The 17,114-nt window shown below is 40.2% G+C and overlaps 1 protein-coding gene across 1 annotated transcript in view; it reads left to right on the top strand.

Moving 5' to 3' along the window:
- The first annotated feature begins 13 nt into the window (after positions 1–13).
- Positions 14–17,114, top strand: part of RPRD1B (regulation of nuclear pre-mRNA domain containing 1B) — a 28,823-nt gene continuing 11,722 nt past the window's right edge. Inside the window, exons 1-6 of the mRNA XM_049816859.1 lie at positions 14–343; positions 1,901–2,030; positions 3,183–3,316; positions 10,372–10,484; positions 12,315–12,441; positions 13,482–13,657. Of these exons, the coding sequence (XP_049672816.1) occupies positions 193–343; positions 1,901–2,030; positions 3,183–3,316; positions 10,372–10,484; positions 12,315–12,441; positions 13,482–13,657 (831 nt within the window). The 5' untranslated portion in view covers positions 14–192. The remainder of the gene's footprint in view (positions 344–1,900; positions 2,031–3,182; positions 3,317–10,371; positions 10,485–12,314; positions 12,442–13,481; positions 13,658–17,114) is intronic.

Here is a 17,114-nt window from a genome sequence, read left to right as displayed (position 1 = left end):
CTGTGCCGGGCGCAGCGGTTCGCCGCGTCTCCCTCTGGCGATCCGTACGATGCTGCCCTTCGACCCGCCGAGGCGGGGTGAGAGGTCGGGCGGCCATCTTGTGGCGGCGGCGGTGGCGGCTTGTCGTCGGTGAGGCTGCGTCGCGCCCTCCCCCGCGGGCGGAGCAGGCCCGGCGCGGGCCGGCCCGCCGCCATGTCCTCCTTCTCGGAGTCGGCGCTGGAGAAGAAGCTGTCGGAGCTGAGCAACTCCCAGCAGAGCGTGCAGACGCTCTCGCTGTGGCTCATCCACCACCGCAAGCACGCAGGGCCCATCGTCTCCGTCTGGCACCGGGAGCTCCGCAAAGGTACGCGGGGCGCCCGGCGACGGGACGCGGGCCCGGCGGACTTTGCCCGTCGGCCGCCGCCTTCCCGCTCCCCGGACCGCCGCCGCGGGCTCGGGCGGCGTGCCGGCGGAACGCGGGGTCGCCGGCGCTGCTCGCCGCTCCGTGAGGGAGACGGTGCCGAGGGGCCGGTTCCTCCTCCTCACGGCGGTCGCGGGGCTCTTCGGGTCGGCAGGGCGAAAGGTTTGTGAGGCGGGCGTTCGTGGTCAGCAGGAGCCTGACCGCCGTTCTCCCGCTGCTGTCGTTAGTTCTCGGGGGGCGCGGGGGGTGTTCGGGGGGAGAGGGTGGAAGCGGTGCCTGGAGATGCGAGGTGTTAGCTGGGAGGGGGGGATGCACTGCTGGGCCAGGCGGCTGGGTTGGAAAACAAAGACGTACTGAGCGTTTTCACCCGGCTGTGAAGCGCGTTGGTGTCTGTTCAGCCCGTAGGTTTTGCTTTTACGTTTTACGGGTTTGGATTCATAGTACTTATCTGTCACAGAATTGCGCTAAGGGATTAGGAGATAAGCAAAGTAGAAGTGGTTGTAGAGATCTATAGAAACCGTTTGGTAGTATCATCCAGAAATATTTTGTGCCTTTTTTTTTTTTCCTTGCAGATTAAATTAAGTTAACTTCTGGTAACTTCTCAGATTGCTTCATAATGAAGTCAGGGAGACTGCCAGTATCAGTGTTGGTGCCCTGTCCCCACGGGCAGCTGTGAAACCAGCCAGTGTCACCTTTTTCATCCTGGGTAGCCAGCAGTGTTAGCCCCTTGGAGCAGATGGTGCTGATGAAGTCCTAGCTGGAGTATCTTTAATGTGATCGCGGAGTTGCCATTTATAGTATATTAAGTATGAATTTTTGAAAGATCCGAGTTTGGCCTGCTGTGGAAATAAGCGCTTTTGTTTTCTGCCTTGTGTGTGCGTATTCGCGGCCGGTGCAGTCTGGAGATCTGCATCTCCCACAGATTCTGGCCACAGTAAAATAGAAAATGGTGGTGTCAAGATGGGAAAAGTTATGGTATACAGAAGAAATGTAATGTTGCTTTGGCACAGCGTTGTCTGGAAAATATTTGAGTCTCCACAATAGCTTTCTCCTACAGTTTCATTCTGTTCTGAATTAAGTGGTTCTATACCAAGTTTTTTTCCTGAAGTTAATTAATGAAAAATAAGTCTATTGTTATATTAATTTGCTGGTAGGTTAGAAAAGCTCGTTTTAATCATGCGTTTAAAGTTTATTTCTTATGCAGCTTTCTTGAGAAGTGAGGTGTCCCTGTCCATAAAAAGTATTAAGCTCATGTTTGTCTCATAAATTAGTTAGGAAAAACACCCAAGCAGAATTAAGTAGATCAAGAACTACTTGACTTGAAGGCCTCTGATTTGCCTTGGTAACATGGAAATATTTTGCACTTTGCTTTTAGACTGAAAAGCTATAAGCAACTTTGAAAACCATGTTAATGATTCCAAGTGAACAAAGTGAGTAATAAACACAAACTCTCTCTCTCTCTTTTTTTTTCTTCCTTCTTTTTTTCCCCCCCTTTCCCAGCAAAATCAAGTAGGAAACTTACTTTCCTATATTTAGCAAACGATGTCATCCAGAACAGTAAGAGGAAAGGTCCTGAATTTACTAGGGAGTTTGAATCTGTTCTGGTGGATGCTTTTTCTCATGTTGCCAGGTATGTTGCTGTATTATGTATTTTTTCAACTTTTCTCTCTACAGATTTGCATTCTTATTATACAAAGTTTAATTCAATTGGATTTTGTTGGTTTGTTGTGGTTTGTTTTTTGTTGGGTTTTTTTGTTTGTGGGTTTTTTGTTGTTGGTTTTTTTTAAGTCTCAGGGATGCTTGTACCCTCTCTCTAGTAGAGATAGGATTCTGACGTGCTTCGTGGCTAGGAACTCTTTAGTGTTAATATTTCCCTTTGGGCAAACTTCTTTGTATGTGAATCAGCCCCTCACAGATTTACACATTTGTTCTTGGCATGCAACTTCTATGTACTTTAATTGTTACTAAAAGATCTTGCAGATCTGTTCGTGGGCAGTGAAACTGAATAGTTGCATGTGTTTATTAAAGCCACATAATAAATGTCTCTTCCCCATTGTCAGAATACTTTAAAAGAGCTGATATTTTGGGCCACTGGATTCTCATCAGTCTTCTGGTTTAAGCATGGTTTCTTCTTGTATTGCTTGTTTAAACGGTTATCTGATCATTAGTCTCCTTGCTAGAGGAAGGGAGAATTTTATACATAAAAGGGAAGGAGTGATGCAGCTACCATCCTATCAAAAATGGACTATCATTTAGTTAAGATTTTCTCTAAATGGCATAGTAATAATTTCTATTATCTCAACTAAACTTCAGTGTTCTGTGTGTTTAGTGGTATGCTGTTCTGGATGGCTGTCTAACTTTCAGTGCACTATATGAGTACATTTAAGTGCCTAATGATCCAAACAACCTGCTTTTTAATTGGGATGTTACTGACTGAAACAACTGTTCAAAGTTAACGCTCTGAATTGTAAACATGTCAACTTGGGGGTATTATATAACTCTTCTTGCAAATACTGAATGATAGCAAGTTTCTTCCTCCAAAACTTTTCCTGCCCTTACAACATGGGAACATGGGGCACTTTGAGGCAATCTTTGGTTTCAGGAAGAGGGGAAAATTGGCCACAAATGTGTTTTGTACAGTTTGTCTCAGACAATATGAGAGAGACTCTCTCCAAACGTGCAAACATTGCAATGGATGCAGCTGCTAGTTTGGAAGATGCTCTCTTAAAACATAAGGAATATTTTCCAGCCGAACTATAATTATTTTTTAATCTTTGAACAGAGAAGCAGATGAGGGCTGCAAAAAGCCCTTGGAACGATTGCTTAACATCTGGCAAGAAAGGAGTGTGTATGGCAGTGAGTTCATACAGCAACTGAAACTTTCTATGGAAGACTCCAATAGCCCCCAAACTAAAGGTAAATACATATTGCTTTTCTTGTGTGCTGTATTTTGTTTTTTTAAATTGGTACACGTTTCACTAAAAGTACTGTGCGGAGTTGAGCTCTGGGCTCCTGTAGTTGAGTCGTTGCCAGAGCTGGTCATGGAGATTTTTCAGGATTGTCTTGAGAGAAGTCTGATTTTCATTAAACCAGCAGTTCCAGTTTGCAAGTGTGTTGCCATGTGACTTGAGGCTGGCAGTAAGCTTAACTTAAGGTAATGTCTGCTTCTGCTCATGCAGACAGACTACTCCAGGGCTGCCTTTTGATGTGAATGCAAGTAAGTAGCATGCAGGGAACTGTTGCGTCCACCTTGAGAGTTAAAATTGTCCCACTCTACCTCTCTGAGAGTGGTCAGCTGGGTTGTTATAATGGTTTATTCAATATTGTTAGTGCTTTCATTCTCATATTAATTGTTTTCATTTTGCGTAGTTACTGTATTATATTATGATTCAGCAAGGACTTCTTAATAATTAAAGCCTGGAATATATGCCCGGAAGCCTGTCTGTTTTCTTTTTTCTTACACCAGCTAATGTCATTTGGGGAAAACAATAACTTTGCATCATTTAACATCATTAGAACATCACGGTTATAACATTATTACTCCATGAGACACAGATGTGAGAAACTAAGTATAAGCTTCTTGTGTTTACTGTGCTTTTATACTGCTTTGGCAGATATTGCCTCTTCTATAGCATCTGAAAGTATTTAACTGGTAGTACTGTAATGAAAAGAGGGAAGCAGTAGGATGCCTAACCTATGGAAGGTGAAGGTCATTAAAAATCAAGAGTGTTCTGGTCAAGGGAATATTTGTCCACTTCGCAGCTAAAGGAAGTGTCAGTATTTTTCAAATCAGCTAAAATCACATTGCTGCTTTGACCAAATTTTGCTCTGTTCCCCACAGAGGTGCGGTGCTTTGTGAGAGAGTTGGCTTAGTCATTAGTAAAGTGCTCTTATACAGTTCTTAGGTGGTGAAAACAAGCAAGATATGTCTACTGGAGTTGGTAGTTAATACAGAATTAATATGAAGACATGAGTATTAATATGAGACATGCATGTGAAGACATATGTCTATGGCTGTCTTCACATGCTTCTTCAGGCAAAACTACTGGATGGGTGCTTTAGCAGTTTGCAACAGAGGCCTTCCAACTTAGTGTAATTTAAGTACAACATTCAGAGGGTATTGCCATTTTTTCCCCAAATGCTGGGAGACCAACTGACCTGACCAAAGGGGTTGTCTCTTCCATATCAGGACAGACGGAGTCTCTGCTCTGGGTGGTGGGAGAGGGGAAGGGTGGAAGATGTACAGTCTCTACATGCAACAGCTCACGTTGGGGTTTTTCTGTTGTCTGGGTGCAATGCATGACACCTGTTTGTCATGAAAGGATAGAATTTACATGCCTGAATTCCTGTTGAACTGATGTAACTGAGGATTTGAAACTGTTCAAGGTACCTAGATAAGTGTTTCACAAGTGTTTAACTTTTAATCTAAACAAGACCATACTGTGTGTCCAAGAACCACAGCTGTGATTTCCTGGTGAATTGACATCCAACTGTCACTTGGTGTTCCCCTTCCTTTGGCTGGTGGTATCAATCAGTCCTGCTACTGTTATCGTCTCAACTTAAAAATGTTTATACAAAATCAAACCCTTCCTAAGTATAACAGACCTTTGCAGGAAACAGAATGAAAAAATACAAACATTTTAAGAACTGCTGTGTGCACATCTTCACTTGGCAAGAAACTGAATTTTCTTCTGGGTAATTGGAGATACTAATGTAGTATCTTTTATTTGAGAGAACAGTTTAGGCCTTTTCATGAGTGTGAGTATTGCTGCCTTCTTGTCAATTCATTGTAAAAAAATTGAAATTTTTAAACCAAGAGAAAAATAAATTTGAAAAACTCAGTGGAGTTCTGAGGTTTTCCTCCTTGTTTTGACTGGCTTGTTTTCAAATTAGCTTTTTAATGGTAAGAGCTAATTTCTCGTGGGATTTTTGTGATTTCTAAGGTAAATTGATGTTTGTCAGGTTTCTGGTGGGCAACTATGTTGCAGAAGGCTTTGTTGTAGTTATTCTAGTCTGTTTTCAAACAGGTGAACATAAGCAAGAGGGACAACAATGTATCATGTTTTACAGGTATAATATTTATCAGAAACATGGAAAACCATAGTACGCTGCTCCTCCTGAACCATTCTGACTTCCTGGTTTTGTGTAGGTAGTATTAGTATCTGTAGATTGGTGCAAGGCTGTGCCATTAAAACAAAATTTTGAAGCTCCTTAGGAGTACCTGACACTGTGATAATTGTGTGTGATAATGCTGTGATAATTCTTTTCTTCAGCCTAAGGTATGGCAACAAGTCTGTGCAGGTGGTTCTCTATGTTTTTTTCATATTGCAGTGTCTTAAATTCCTGGGCTGGTAGGTGCTGCTTTCTGAACAGGATGGCTCTGCTGTAGAATTGCGAAACCTGCCAAAATAAAGCAGAGTCCTGTATCTGTGAGGAAAAACACGTTTAGAGCTTATCAGTGCGTGTTTCAATGGTGCAGCTTATTTCTTGTTTCATTAGTAGCAAGGCCTTGGGTAAACATATAGCAATTCAGTTGGTGGCACATGCGAAGTTCCTGCCATGGAACAGAGTTGATTGCACAAATAATGAAGCTTTCCCTTCAGGGAGGTGGTGGGGAAAGACTACTGGCCCTTTCTAAGCATTATGTTCCCTGGTTTTGACTTCCTCAGTGGTGCAGCATACTACTGTATTTTAGTCTTTCGGGTTCCTTAAGGAAATATGCATACACATAGAAATGAGCTCTTGAATATTGATATTTTCTATTGTTTTACTCTAAACGTATTCATTAAGCTTGCATTTGCTTTCTCATTAATCTCATTTTTATTAGAATGTTTCTTTTTACAAGCAATAGGGAAGAGAACCACCCATTTTTCTTAAAGCCTGGGAAAACCAGGTCTGTAGAGGTTTGATATAAAATCCTTTAGGTAATATAACCTATATAGCTGACTTTTTTTTTTCATTGTCTTTGTAATAAGCAGTTGAAGTCCTTGAATATGCTCTGATGTAGGAGTGTCACACTGTAACACAGAACTGAACTGCTACCCATCTGCTCTGGTTGTGTTTATATTGCAAATGCTGGCACAAGAGGTCAGATCCATATTAAAATATGGAGAAAAACATCAGAGAGGAGAGCAGGCAGGGATGCTTCCAAAAATAACTGAAATAAAGGCACCTGGGGACAGGACTAGGTATAATTTTGGACCAGATCAACTCCAGTTATGCTTGACCTAGGAGAGGCTACCAACAAATGTATGTTGTAATGAGAACTTAAAACAATTGTGAGTAATCTACCCCCAAAGAAACAAATGGTTAGAACAGTTGGAGGGTACGCTGGACCATTAGGTTTCTCTTATTTTGTTTTTTTCTGTGTCTTCTGGTGTTCTGTGATGGTCTTCTGTTTTAGGAAAGCTGTCTATTTTTTTGTTGTATTCAGTGTTTTGTCCTAAATCACTTTCCAAAAGTGTCTTTCATATAAGTTTACTGGGATCTTGCACAAGTTGCTAAATCCCTGCTGCTTAGAATCTAAAGCTTACAAAAGTTTGATTTTAGTTACAGTTTTGGGAGGCTTATTTTTTTGTTATGCTGATGGAGGCTGATAGCCCTGCCAACACATTAAAAAAACCCTTAAATTCAGCTGGTCTACCTTTCAAGTAAACAGTTACCTATAGAACTTCAGAAGTAGAAACCCTTGTTTTACAGGTTTGCCTGTTATTCTAGAACTACAGTATCTGTTAACTGGCATTTCCTTGCATGTTTCCCTGTAGACAGAAGTTTCTGCTCATGCAACTTGTCATATAACTGTATGCTTCACTGTCAGAAAAGGCTCATGATGTAGCTGTGCTGAGGCTGATAAATCCTCATGTGAATTAAGGACTATTTGTTTTTTTAAAAAAATCTGAGCCCTTTGCTTAGTTCCCTCCAGTGAAAGGCATTATCTATATGGGGAGTTCCTTACCACGTGGTGTGGCTGCTTCTTGAATGAGGAGATGAATGTAACCAAGTCCTCATGAGAGAAGATAATAATTTTATATTGCCTTGAGATTTAAAAAAAAACACACATAAACCCACAGTTTTTAACAGAGCAAAGTTTTAAACTCTTCGTTATCCCTCTGAATATGTGTGTACAGATTCCATGGTTGGTTTCTCTTTACTATGCATGTGAGCCTGGAGTCAAATTAAAGAAGCCTGTTTACCTCTAAAACCAGTCATCAAGAGATGAGAACAAAGAGGTGAAGACCCTAGATGGGAAGATCTCCCTTGTTGCCAGCTTACAGGAAAAACTTATGCTTTGTCACTAAGGTCTTTGACACTGTAAGCTTCCTCAAGCCACTGGAGATGGTTTGAAGACTGAAAAATTGGTGGAGACATACCTTTACACGTCTCTCTGGACACTGCAACAGCAGGATAACAACAACCTCGAGTTTCACTGCAAAGTTGGTACGACAGCAATTGTCTGTCATTCTGGAGAAATGCAGCGCTTTGCTCTTTGAAGGTTTTTAGGGAGTAGCTCAATTTGAGCTGTGAAGGCGACCCCAACGAAGCAGGAAAGCTGACTTCATCCCTAGTAGTGGCTTCTCTATCTTCTTTATGTCTGTGTCAACAATGGGCTCTTGGTTTTCTTGGAAGAGGCTGTCCATATTCTACAAGCATATCTTGATTGTTTTAGAAGATGCATGTTACATACCATTGCTGAGTTCTGATCACTTTTAGATGCTTTTAATGCTTGCTTTCCTCTTTTCTTCTTGGATTTGACAGGCTTTTTCAGAAGTGTAGGCTGCAATGGATAAATTACTTCTGGCTAGCAGGTTTTGAAGGCTACCTAGGCAGGGTATGTTATAATTTATGCCTTAGTTCCTGTTCTCTTTCAGGGGTCCTTTTCCACCATATGCTCTTAAGTTTGAAAATAAATGTGGGTTGGGTTTTTTTTCTATTTTGATGAAATAGAGATGGTGTTTCTAGGATTCTTCAATGAGGTCTTCTGCTGCCCCTGTTTACCAATGCCAAGCAAAAAAAGCGCAATGTTCGCATTTATGTCATGCTACTCATGCCCAAAATGCTACTTCAAAGCTGACTGCTTTGTCCTCCTTTGCCTACTGGTAACTTTGTCCCATCAGCTGCCATTCATACGCTCAGGGAGCGGCCTCTCTCCAGGTAGGCCAGCTAGTGACTGGTGTTTAGGACTGCAGATGTTCATGCACCTATCTTCTTCAGAGTGTTTCCAGTCAAGCTCACTTGGTCTTGTTCAGATGGAAAATACAATGAGTTCTGAATCCTCTATGTTAGAGTAATAAGTAAGCATAATACTGTGTCTTGTGGTAGACCAGTTAGCAACACAGCAGGAATAGCTCTTCAGCAATTTGAATCCCAGTTCTCATTTTTGTTTTTACTTGTGCGTGCACTGTGGTCATGCATTCTTCTATTGATTATCTTGTGTTTATCCTTTGTTGGTTAATTACTTTGATAAATACACACCAGTGATAAATACTGATGGCACATTGTATTGGGCTATGTAACTTAAAATGCTCTCTTTGGCCATTTTGTCATCTGCACATCTGTTCAACTCAGCTTGTGTCTTTTGCATACCTCAGTGGATAACAGCTGTTTTTCTTTTTGATCTGGTATCTTGCTTGTCAGTCAGATTATCAAGCACTCTTTTCTGTCAGTTGTATACATACAGTACTTAGACTGTACCCTTTTCTAGCCTAGATAGCTTTGCTCTACCATACTTAAAAAATTCATTCGGTTTAGGGTAACTATGTTTTCTGTGCTTCTTTGCCTTGTGTTGAGTAAATCTGTTCTCTTAACAGAGGTGTGTTTGTGTCTACCTCACGAAGGTTGTTCAGCTTTTTCCCCACACGAGCAGGATGTACAGCACCTCTGACTTTCCCTCCATTAAAAAGCTTATTCAGACATATGTCCCACCTAACAAGGCAGGCAAAATTTTGCATTTAAGGACAGACCTTTGTTTGCTTCCTCATTAGAATTGGGCAGGCTGATTTAATTTTAAATCAAGAGTGATCTTAGATTTTCTTGTGAATCAAACAACGTACAGATTCTTTCCCTTGAACTCCATGATTATCATGGCAAGAGTTGATTCCATCGAAGAGATGTTCTCAAGACTCTGTCCAAAGCTTGCTTACAAATTACCCTGGCTCTTATTAATTTTGGTGGCAAGTCTGAAGAATGATCTGTCTTCTTTATTTAGGAGGTTCTGTAACTGGATCAAAGGCTGCATTAAGACTTCTGACTCATTAAATAAACTGTCTGTTCCCTTTAAGCTAAGGTATGCTATGCTAAGGTTCATTTAACCAACACTGCCTTGCTTTATGAAATCCTTATTCCTGAATATTACAGGTTACCTGCTTGGAGATTGGTTCATGCTCTGCCCATGGCTGTTGTTGCTGTCACATCTTAGAGTTTCAGTTTCACAGAGCTGTCCCGAAGTCTTTATTTTGATGGAAGAGTGGAAGGTTGAATAACCAGCAGTTATTTAGTTGATGGTGGGACCACAGTGAGCATATACTTGGTGCAAAAAGATAACTTGAAATTCTTCTGTCCATATGTATCTTGGCATCAGTGCTTCATTTCTACTGGTAGAAATCCTGCATACATGGTATTAACCAGAGAATGTGAGCAGGGTTGAAGACCTGCCATTTATTGACAAATAGGACATTTCCTTTCCTGCTTTCAGTGCAGGAGGCACAAATATGTATACAGTGCACAGTGCCAATGTGAAGACTGTACCCTTGTACTTGGACGTACAGAGATACGTGTGTGGGCAAAATCAACCTTTTATTGCTTTTTTTGCATTTGAGTGCTTGGAATATGATGCCAACATTAGTGTCCAATTGTGGTCATCCTTCTGTTTAGAGACCCTAATCATCAGAGCATCTGGTACAATTTTTTTGAAGTGGAGATAGTTAAAGTGGGCAGATCTGGCATTCAAATGAGTTGCTTATATGTGTCTTTAGTTGCAGAGGAGAAGAAGTCTTTAAAGCGGACATTTCAGCAAATACAAGAGGAGGAAGATGATGATTACCCTGGGAGCTACTCACCCCAAGACCCTAGTGCTGGGCCACTGCTGGTATGTGGGACAGGTTGAGAGTGGGAGTTCTGAAAGCCACCTCCCGTGTGGTACAGCCACAAGGTGGAGCTGCCAACAAGTAAAATGCTTTTAATGGAGAAATTCAGTTGGGGGTTGAGAAGTCCATGGAAGAAGAAATGGAACAGATTCTTTTTTCATATTGAAATAGTGTACCACTTCTGAGTGATTTCAGGTAGTCTAAACCAAGGTCTGAGTAGTACTACCACTAAAGAATCTCAAAGGACTGCTAGAGGAACAGACCAGATTTTAAATTCTTTCTAAGATCAGTGTGTAATCTCTCAAACCCAAAATTGTAACAGACTTAAAACTTAATTATTTTTTTTGTAGGACATCTCTTTCCATGAGCTATTAAAAAGTTCAACCTTTGATAGATTTGTATGGAGTTGGTTAGAAAAAGCAGTTCTGAAGACTTTATTTTGACGCTGACATGTTAGTGGTGTGGAAATAGTAGGAATGAAATAGAGGATCATTCTGACCCTTCGAAGCTACAAAATGAACATGTGTTAAACTATTGTCTATCTGAAAAGGATAAAAAAGTACACCATCCATCTGGTAGACTATAAACATTGAAAAAAAGAAATAATAGTTGTCAAGGAAATAAGTGAGATTTTTTTTGTTGTTTTTACCTCCAGATGCCTTGCAGCTTATGGTTTCTCTTGATGATAAGCATTGTCTTTGTTACTGTTGGAAATCATTAGCAGTTTGCAAAGAAGTAGTAAATATTAGGTAATGGACTTCTTTATTTTTCAGATAAAAAAATTGTATTTAATTTTTTCAGTGTTTTTATTAGTTTTCAAACTATTGAAATGTAGTTTAAACATCAGTGGTGGTGTTTACAGGGCTAGTGTTCCAGTTTCAAAAACCTCCTGCTAAAACTTCAGTATTTTTTTAAAATAAAGGAACAACACTTTTTTCTTCCTGTTCAGGGAGTCTGTCTCTCTCCTTTATTTTTTTGAGTAGGGAGGAAATACGGTGTGTCAAGAAGAGGTCCTCTTAAGGTTGTCCTCATCCACATCCTTTTTAAGCTAGGATATGTTTTGAGTGTATTCATTTAAACTGACATGTTTCCTCAGTGCACTAAAACCAGCTGAGAGATGAAGTTGAGGGGATACAGTGGAGTCCAGTTTAATTGTAGATTGCAGAGTTCTTCCAAAGAGCCAGCTGAGCTAAGTGAGGATATCAATGGCTTTGCAAAATCAGGACAATATAAAATTTGCTTTAACAGGGATACCTTTCATTGTCATCAAAGTTTATGGTAGGTAACCAGTTACAAAATTCTAAATCTTACAACAATGGAAAGGTGACAGAATTTCGTTTGGACTGATACAAGTTTGGTTCAGATTTTGGGCTTTTTTTGGTATGTCAGAATGCACCTTTGGCATAGAACGAAAAGGTGCATGTACCCTCCTGCTAGTCTAAGAGAAAGTGTCAGGGATGCTTAGCTAAAAGATACAGTCCCAACTTGGTGCAACACAAAGGGCTGATGGCTGTTTCTCAAACTGGTGTGGTCATGTACTTTTCAGCTTTGTCTTAAATGATCACTTCTCATAATTGGAATGAGAAGTTTTCCACTGCAGAGTCTTGAAAAAGGTGATCCTACTGTAATTATGCATAAATTCCTAAACACTGGGATATTGTAACCTTAGTGAATACTCCCTGTGTTAGGAAGCAACAGTTTAAAAACTATTTGAAGAAAATATTCCAAAAATGGTTGCTTTCAAAGGTAGATGACCTCAGATGCAGTGGCCACATCGACAGGAAATGGCATAGAAATTACCTGGTTTTAATGTTGGCTAACTTGTCTTGTAGACTGAGGATTTGATCAAAGCCCTACAAGACCTGGAAAATGCAGCATCAGGAGATGCAACAGTGCGGCAAAAAATTGCCTCCCTGCCTCAGGAAGTTCAAGATGTTTCATTACTGGAGAAAATTACAGGTATGAAACTGGAAGATGAATGAACATGGGTCCAAAGAATAACTTAGAAATCAAAGTGTTTTTTTTCTTTAAATCATAACAATGGATGGTGGAGTGAATTCCTGCTTTGGTGTCCTTATTTTGTAGCTCTTGCGTAATTAATAAATAGCAATCCTATGAAGTAGAATAGAAGATTAAACTTGCATAGCTTCCTCCATGTTTGTGTTTTGTTTTTTTTTTGGCTTGGACCAAGGCTTTTTTACTTGGAGAGCACCAACAGCATTTTGCAAGAATGTAAAGGAAACACGGCCAGAGTTCTCAAATGGATGTGTTTGATTTTGAACACTTTGTTAGACAGAGTTTTAATCAGACTGCGCTCAGTACACGCATACTCCTTGATTGCCATGAAAAAAGTAAACTTGCTATCCCCATTCGTCTGTCAGTCCTTGTTTAAATGCACTTTTGCAATTGTATATGAAAAGTAATCTTAGTAGAAACATTTAAAGGTTGAACTGATTTGACTCTTGTTCCTGGAAGTGGTTTTCATTTAGAACTCATTATGAACTGGCACTTATTCAGTCCTTTATCATGTGCTCTTACAGCGTTCTAACTGTGAAGACTAGTGTGCAGTTGATATGTTTGCTTGTATTGATACATTAGAAGTTATTCAGAGAAAAGAGGAATTAAAAAGTGCATACCATGTTTAAATGTGGAAACCACCTGATTTGTTTAACTGAAAGTACAGCCTAATGTTTTAGTTTAATTAACCTGTTTATAGAGGCTGATGTCATAGATTTATATCCCCCCCAATCACTGAGATCTCTGCAAGGATAAAATGCAGCCAATCATGTCTGTGTCTAAAACATACTATTCTTGGGTTGTTCGTCCTGCCTATTTCCTTTATATCCCCTGCGATAAGAACTCTTATTTTCCTGTCAAGCCAGAAGTGTATTTATGAATGAGATGTTATTGTGGGTGTGGCTGGTGAATTGTAGCCCTTCTGTCAAAGATAGAAAGTTTTAAACTTTGTCCTCTAAATTACCCAACACTTTTGCATGTAGATAAAGAGGCAGCCGAACGTCTTTCGAAGACTGTGGACGAAGCATGCCTGTTACTAGCAGAGTACAATGGCCGGCTGGCAGCAGAGCTGGAGGATCGGCGCCAGCTGGCACGCATGCTGATCGAGTACACCCAGAATCAGAAGGATGTATTAACAGAGAAGGAGAAGAAGCTAGAAGTAAGTACTGATTACACTGGTGCCGGCAAGCTGATGGTCTTGCCAAATGCTGCCGCTTGACTCCTAATCTATGTGTTTCTCTCAAGGGAGATGATTCTAGGTGTTATCTCTACATTTGGAATAAAACATGGATAAGAAAGCAGTGTAAAAAGTCTGGAGAAGGCAGATCTGTTCTGATGTTCAGTCTAGTATGTTTTAATACACATGGACATGAAAGGCCCAGAACTCCATAATTCTTAAAGAAAAATAGGCTCACCTATCAAAGTTTCTTCAGACTTAGCCTATTTTTTTTATGAAATCCTTATTTCCAAAAAATCAACCTCCCTTTGCCATAATTAGCTGGGCTTTTTTTATTAGTTGTTTTTTTATTATTCTTTTCCTTATGCTTGGGTGCCCCTCATCTGCCTTCCCAGCCCCTACTTGATAAGGGGATGCAGTTTAAATAAGATCTTCTGGTATCCATCCTTTAATGGCTACTCTTACCTACAGCTTCTGTGATGGGGTGTAAATTGGGCTGATAGGGAAAGATGATGACTCGTGTTTCCTAACATAGCTCCCTTGAACAAGGAGGGTAGGACACTGTAAAATTAGACTATGCTGACTGGACCTGAGCACCAGCTGCACGTCCTAGAGCGAGTGCAGAGGCTGCAGCAGCCAGCCATTTATCTGAAAATGTTCTTTCTCAGTGGAAGTTCTTTCAGCACTGCATCTTGGGACTAGTGTGGAAGTTTAATTAATGATTGTGGTTGTATGTCACTCTGCCATCTGTTAAACTGCCCCTTGGCGGCACATTAAGGGCTTCCTCTACACTGTCGGCTGCTGGTTATTATGAACAGCTGTTGCTGGGTGGGACATGAGCTGCTGTAGAGGACAAAATCTTCTGGAAGGAGACTGTGCTGTAGCAATTTCAGGCTCTGTTTACTATCATGACAAACCTAATCCTCTGACAGCTAGGCAACACTGTGCTGAGGTACATTTCATTTTGAGTGTTTCTTTGTCATGTGTGTTTATATTAGAGTTTCACAATGTCTTGTGACTGTGAACATGTTGCTTTTCAAAGGCAACATTTTTTCCAAATCAGCCAAACAAGTGCTGATTCTGAGTTCAGAATTAGAGTGGATAGTTAATAATTCTGTTAGCTTGTTTAGCTTGAATTTCTTCAAGCATAGTGTCTGTCTTATGACTGCGTCATTAAAAGGCACTTTCAGACAGGGATATGAAAGATGCCATAAAACTAAATTCTGTTTGGCACCTGATTTATTTGCTGAATACTAGTGGAAGTCTTGGGTCAAGTTTTTTTTCCTTGCTGAAAGGACACCTGTCTAGTAGAAACACACATACATATATATATGTGTGTGTATATAAAAATATTGCTGTTTACTTTTTTAAAAAAAGGCAAGAAATAGGCAGCAAAATGCTGCACAGCAATTTTTTTAAAAGCCCAGAACAATCCATAAATTTAAGTCAGTTTGAGACTGTGAAATTAAGAAATTCATAATGACAACATTAAATTAAAATTTGTAATGCACTAGCTGGAATATTGTGACAATTGTGTTGGGTTTTGTTTTGGAAAATATAATAGAATCACAGAATGGTTTGGGTTGGAAGGGATCTTAAAGACCACCTAGGTGCAAGCCCACTGCCGTGGGCAGGGACACCTTCCACTAGACCAGGTTGCTCAAAGCCCCATCCAACCTGGCCTTGAACACTTCCAGGGATGGAGCATCCACAACCTCTCTGTCCAGCCTGTCCCAGTGCCTCACCACCCTCACAGTGAGGAACTTCTTCCTAATATCTAATCTAAATCTACCCACTCCCAGTTTAAAGCCATTACCCCTTGTCTTATCACTACATACCCTTGCAAAAAGTCCTTTCCAGCTTTCTTGTAGGCCCCCTTTAGGTACTGGCAGGCTGCTATAAGCTTTCCTTGGAGCCTTCTCTTCTCTGGGCTGAACAACCCCAACTCTCTCAGCCTGTCTTCATGGGAGAGGTGCTCCAGCCCTCTGATCATCTTCATGGCCCTCCTCTGGACCTGCTCCAACAGGTCAAATATCCTTTTGGTAAAGAAAGTTACTTGGAAATTGTAACTCTGGCAGAGGCAGAAATGTAATCTGGAAAATTAAGTGGTTCACTGGCTGAGCTACTCTGTTAATAGAAATAATCTTGCTGATGGCAACAGGACCACTCTTGCCCACTCTTAAGTGTAAACACATTCTTTAATACGTTGGAAACTAAAGAATGATCTTATTTAATACCTGTTTAGGTTAGCGTCATTGTCATTCTGCCAAAACAAGGTGGCCTTAGTACTGTAGAAGTCTAAAATGAGTTGCAGGAAGTGTCACTCTTTAATACTTAACATGAAGACACAATTCATACTCATGTCAAATCTCAAATCTTAGCTGAGGGATATTGCCTGATTAAAGCATTCCATTGTTCTTGAGTTGTAGAGGGTTAATAAATAGTGGAAGATGTTGGTTACAGATATGGCAGGCCGTATCTGCTCATCAGTTTTGTTTGAGTCTTTGATGTTCTCGCAGTAACGTTATTGATAAGCCTGGATTTTCCTTTGTAGTGCTAATAAGCATTTTAATAGAAGGATCTGAAATTCTTGTAGCAATTAAGTATGTATTAAAACCCACAACATTTTCTCAAGCAAAGACTGAAATAAGAAAATAACTTAAAACAATCTAATTTTACGTATCTTCTTGTTGCTTGTATGCTTTGCTCTCTCAAGGTATCTTTTCCAGAATCTTTGGTACTATTGACTAAGTTTTTTCTCTTGTGAAGTAAGTTTCCTGACTCTCAGATGAGATGGCATTTTTGGATAGAAGATGGATTATTTACTTTGCTACCCTAATCTAGTCAAGGCTGCTAGTTGGGGAAAGGAGTTTCTGATAGTTAGTAATATGACTCAGGGCTTTATTTTAAGATACAGAAATGTCTAATTTGGAAATCACTGTGGATATTTATTTTATTTCCTTACAAAGCAAAGTCTTTCACTATGATGGCAATGAAAGTAGCTAATCTACATCTTTTGAAAAGCAGCTTTTGTAGTCTATAAAGAGCTGCAGTTGTTTACTAATCCTATTAATACTATCCCTCGTGAAACACAGCAAATTCTCAAAACATACATAAACTCAGTGTATTTATGTCTAGTGGGCTAATGCTCAAAATACTTTGCAATGTCAAAACCCTGCAACACAGAGCTTTGTTATCAGTTGCAGAAAAGTTGTTTAATTAAGGGACAATATGCTGAGAAAGGTGGTTTTGGACAATGAATTACACTTCAGTATTGATACAGAGTGGTGTGAGTAACGATTGAAACAACATAGTGCTAAGAAGCACTGGTAATTTGGAGGGAGAAAGCTGGCACAGAGACTAAGGATCATAACATATGGACAAACTGCTTTTAGGGTAGCGACTGAAAAAATTGAAAGTGTAATAATTAGGATTACTT

This window comes from Accipiter gentilis, chromosome 14 (assembly GCF_929443795.1).
Source record: "Accipiter gentilis chromosome 14, bAccGen1.1, whole genome shotgun sequence".
Lineage (NCBI taxonomy): Eukaryota > Metazoa > Chordata > Aves > Accipitriformes > Accipitridae > Astur > Astur gentilis.
Note: the sequence above shows the minus strand (reverse complement) of the source record. Positions and strands in the feature narration are given on the sequence as shown.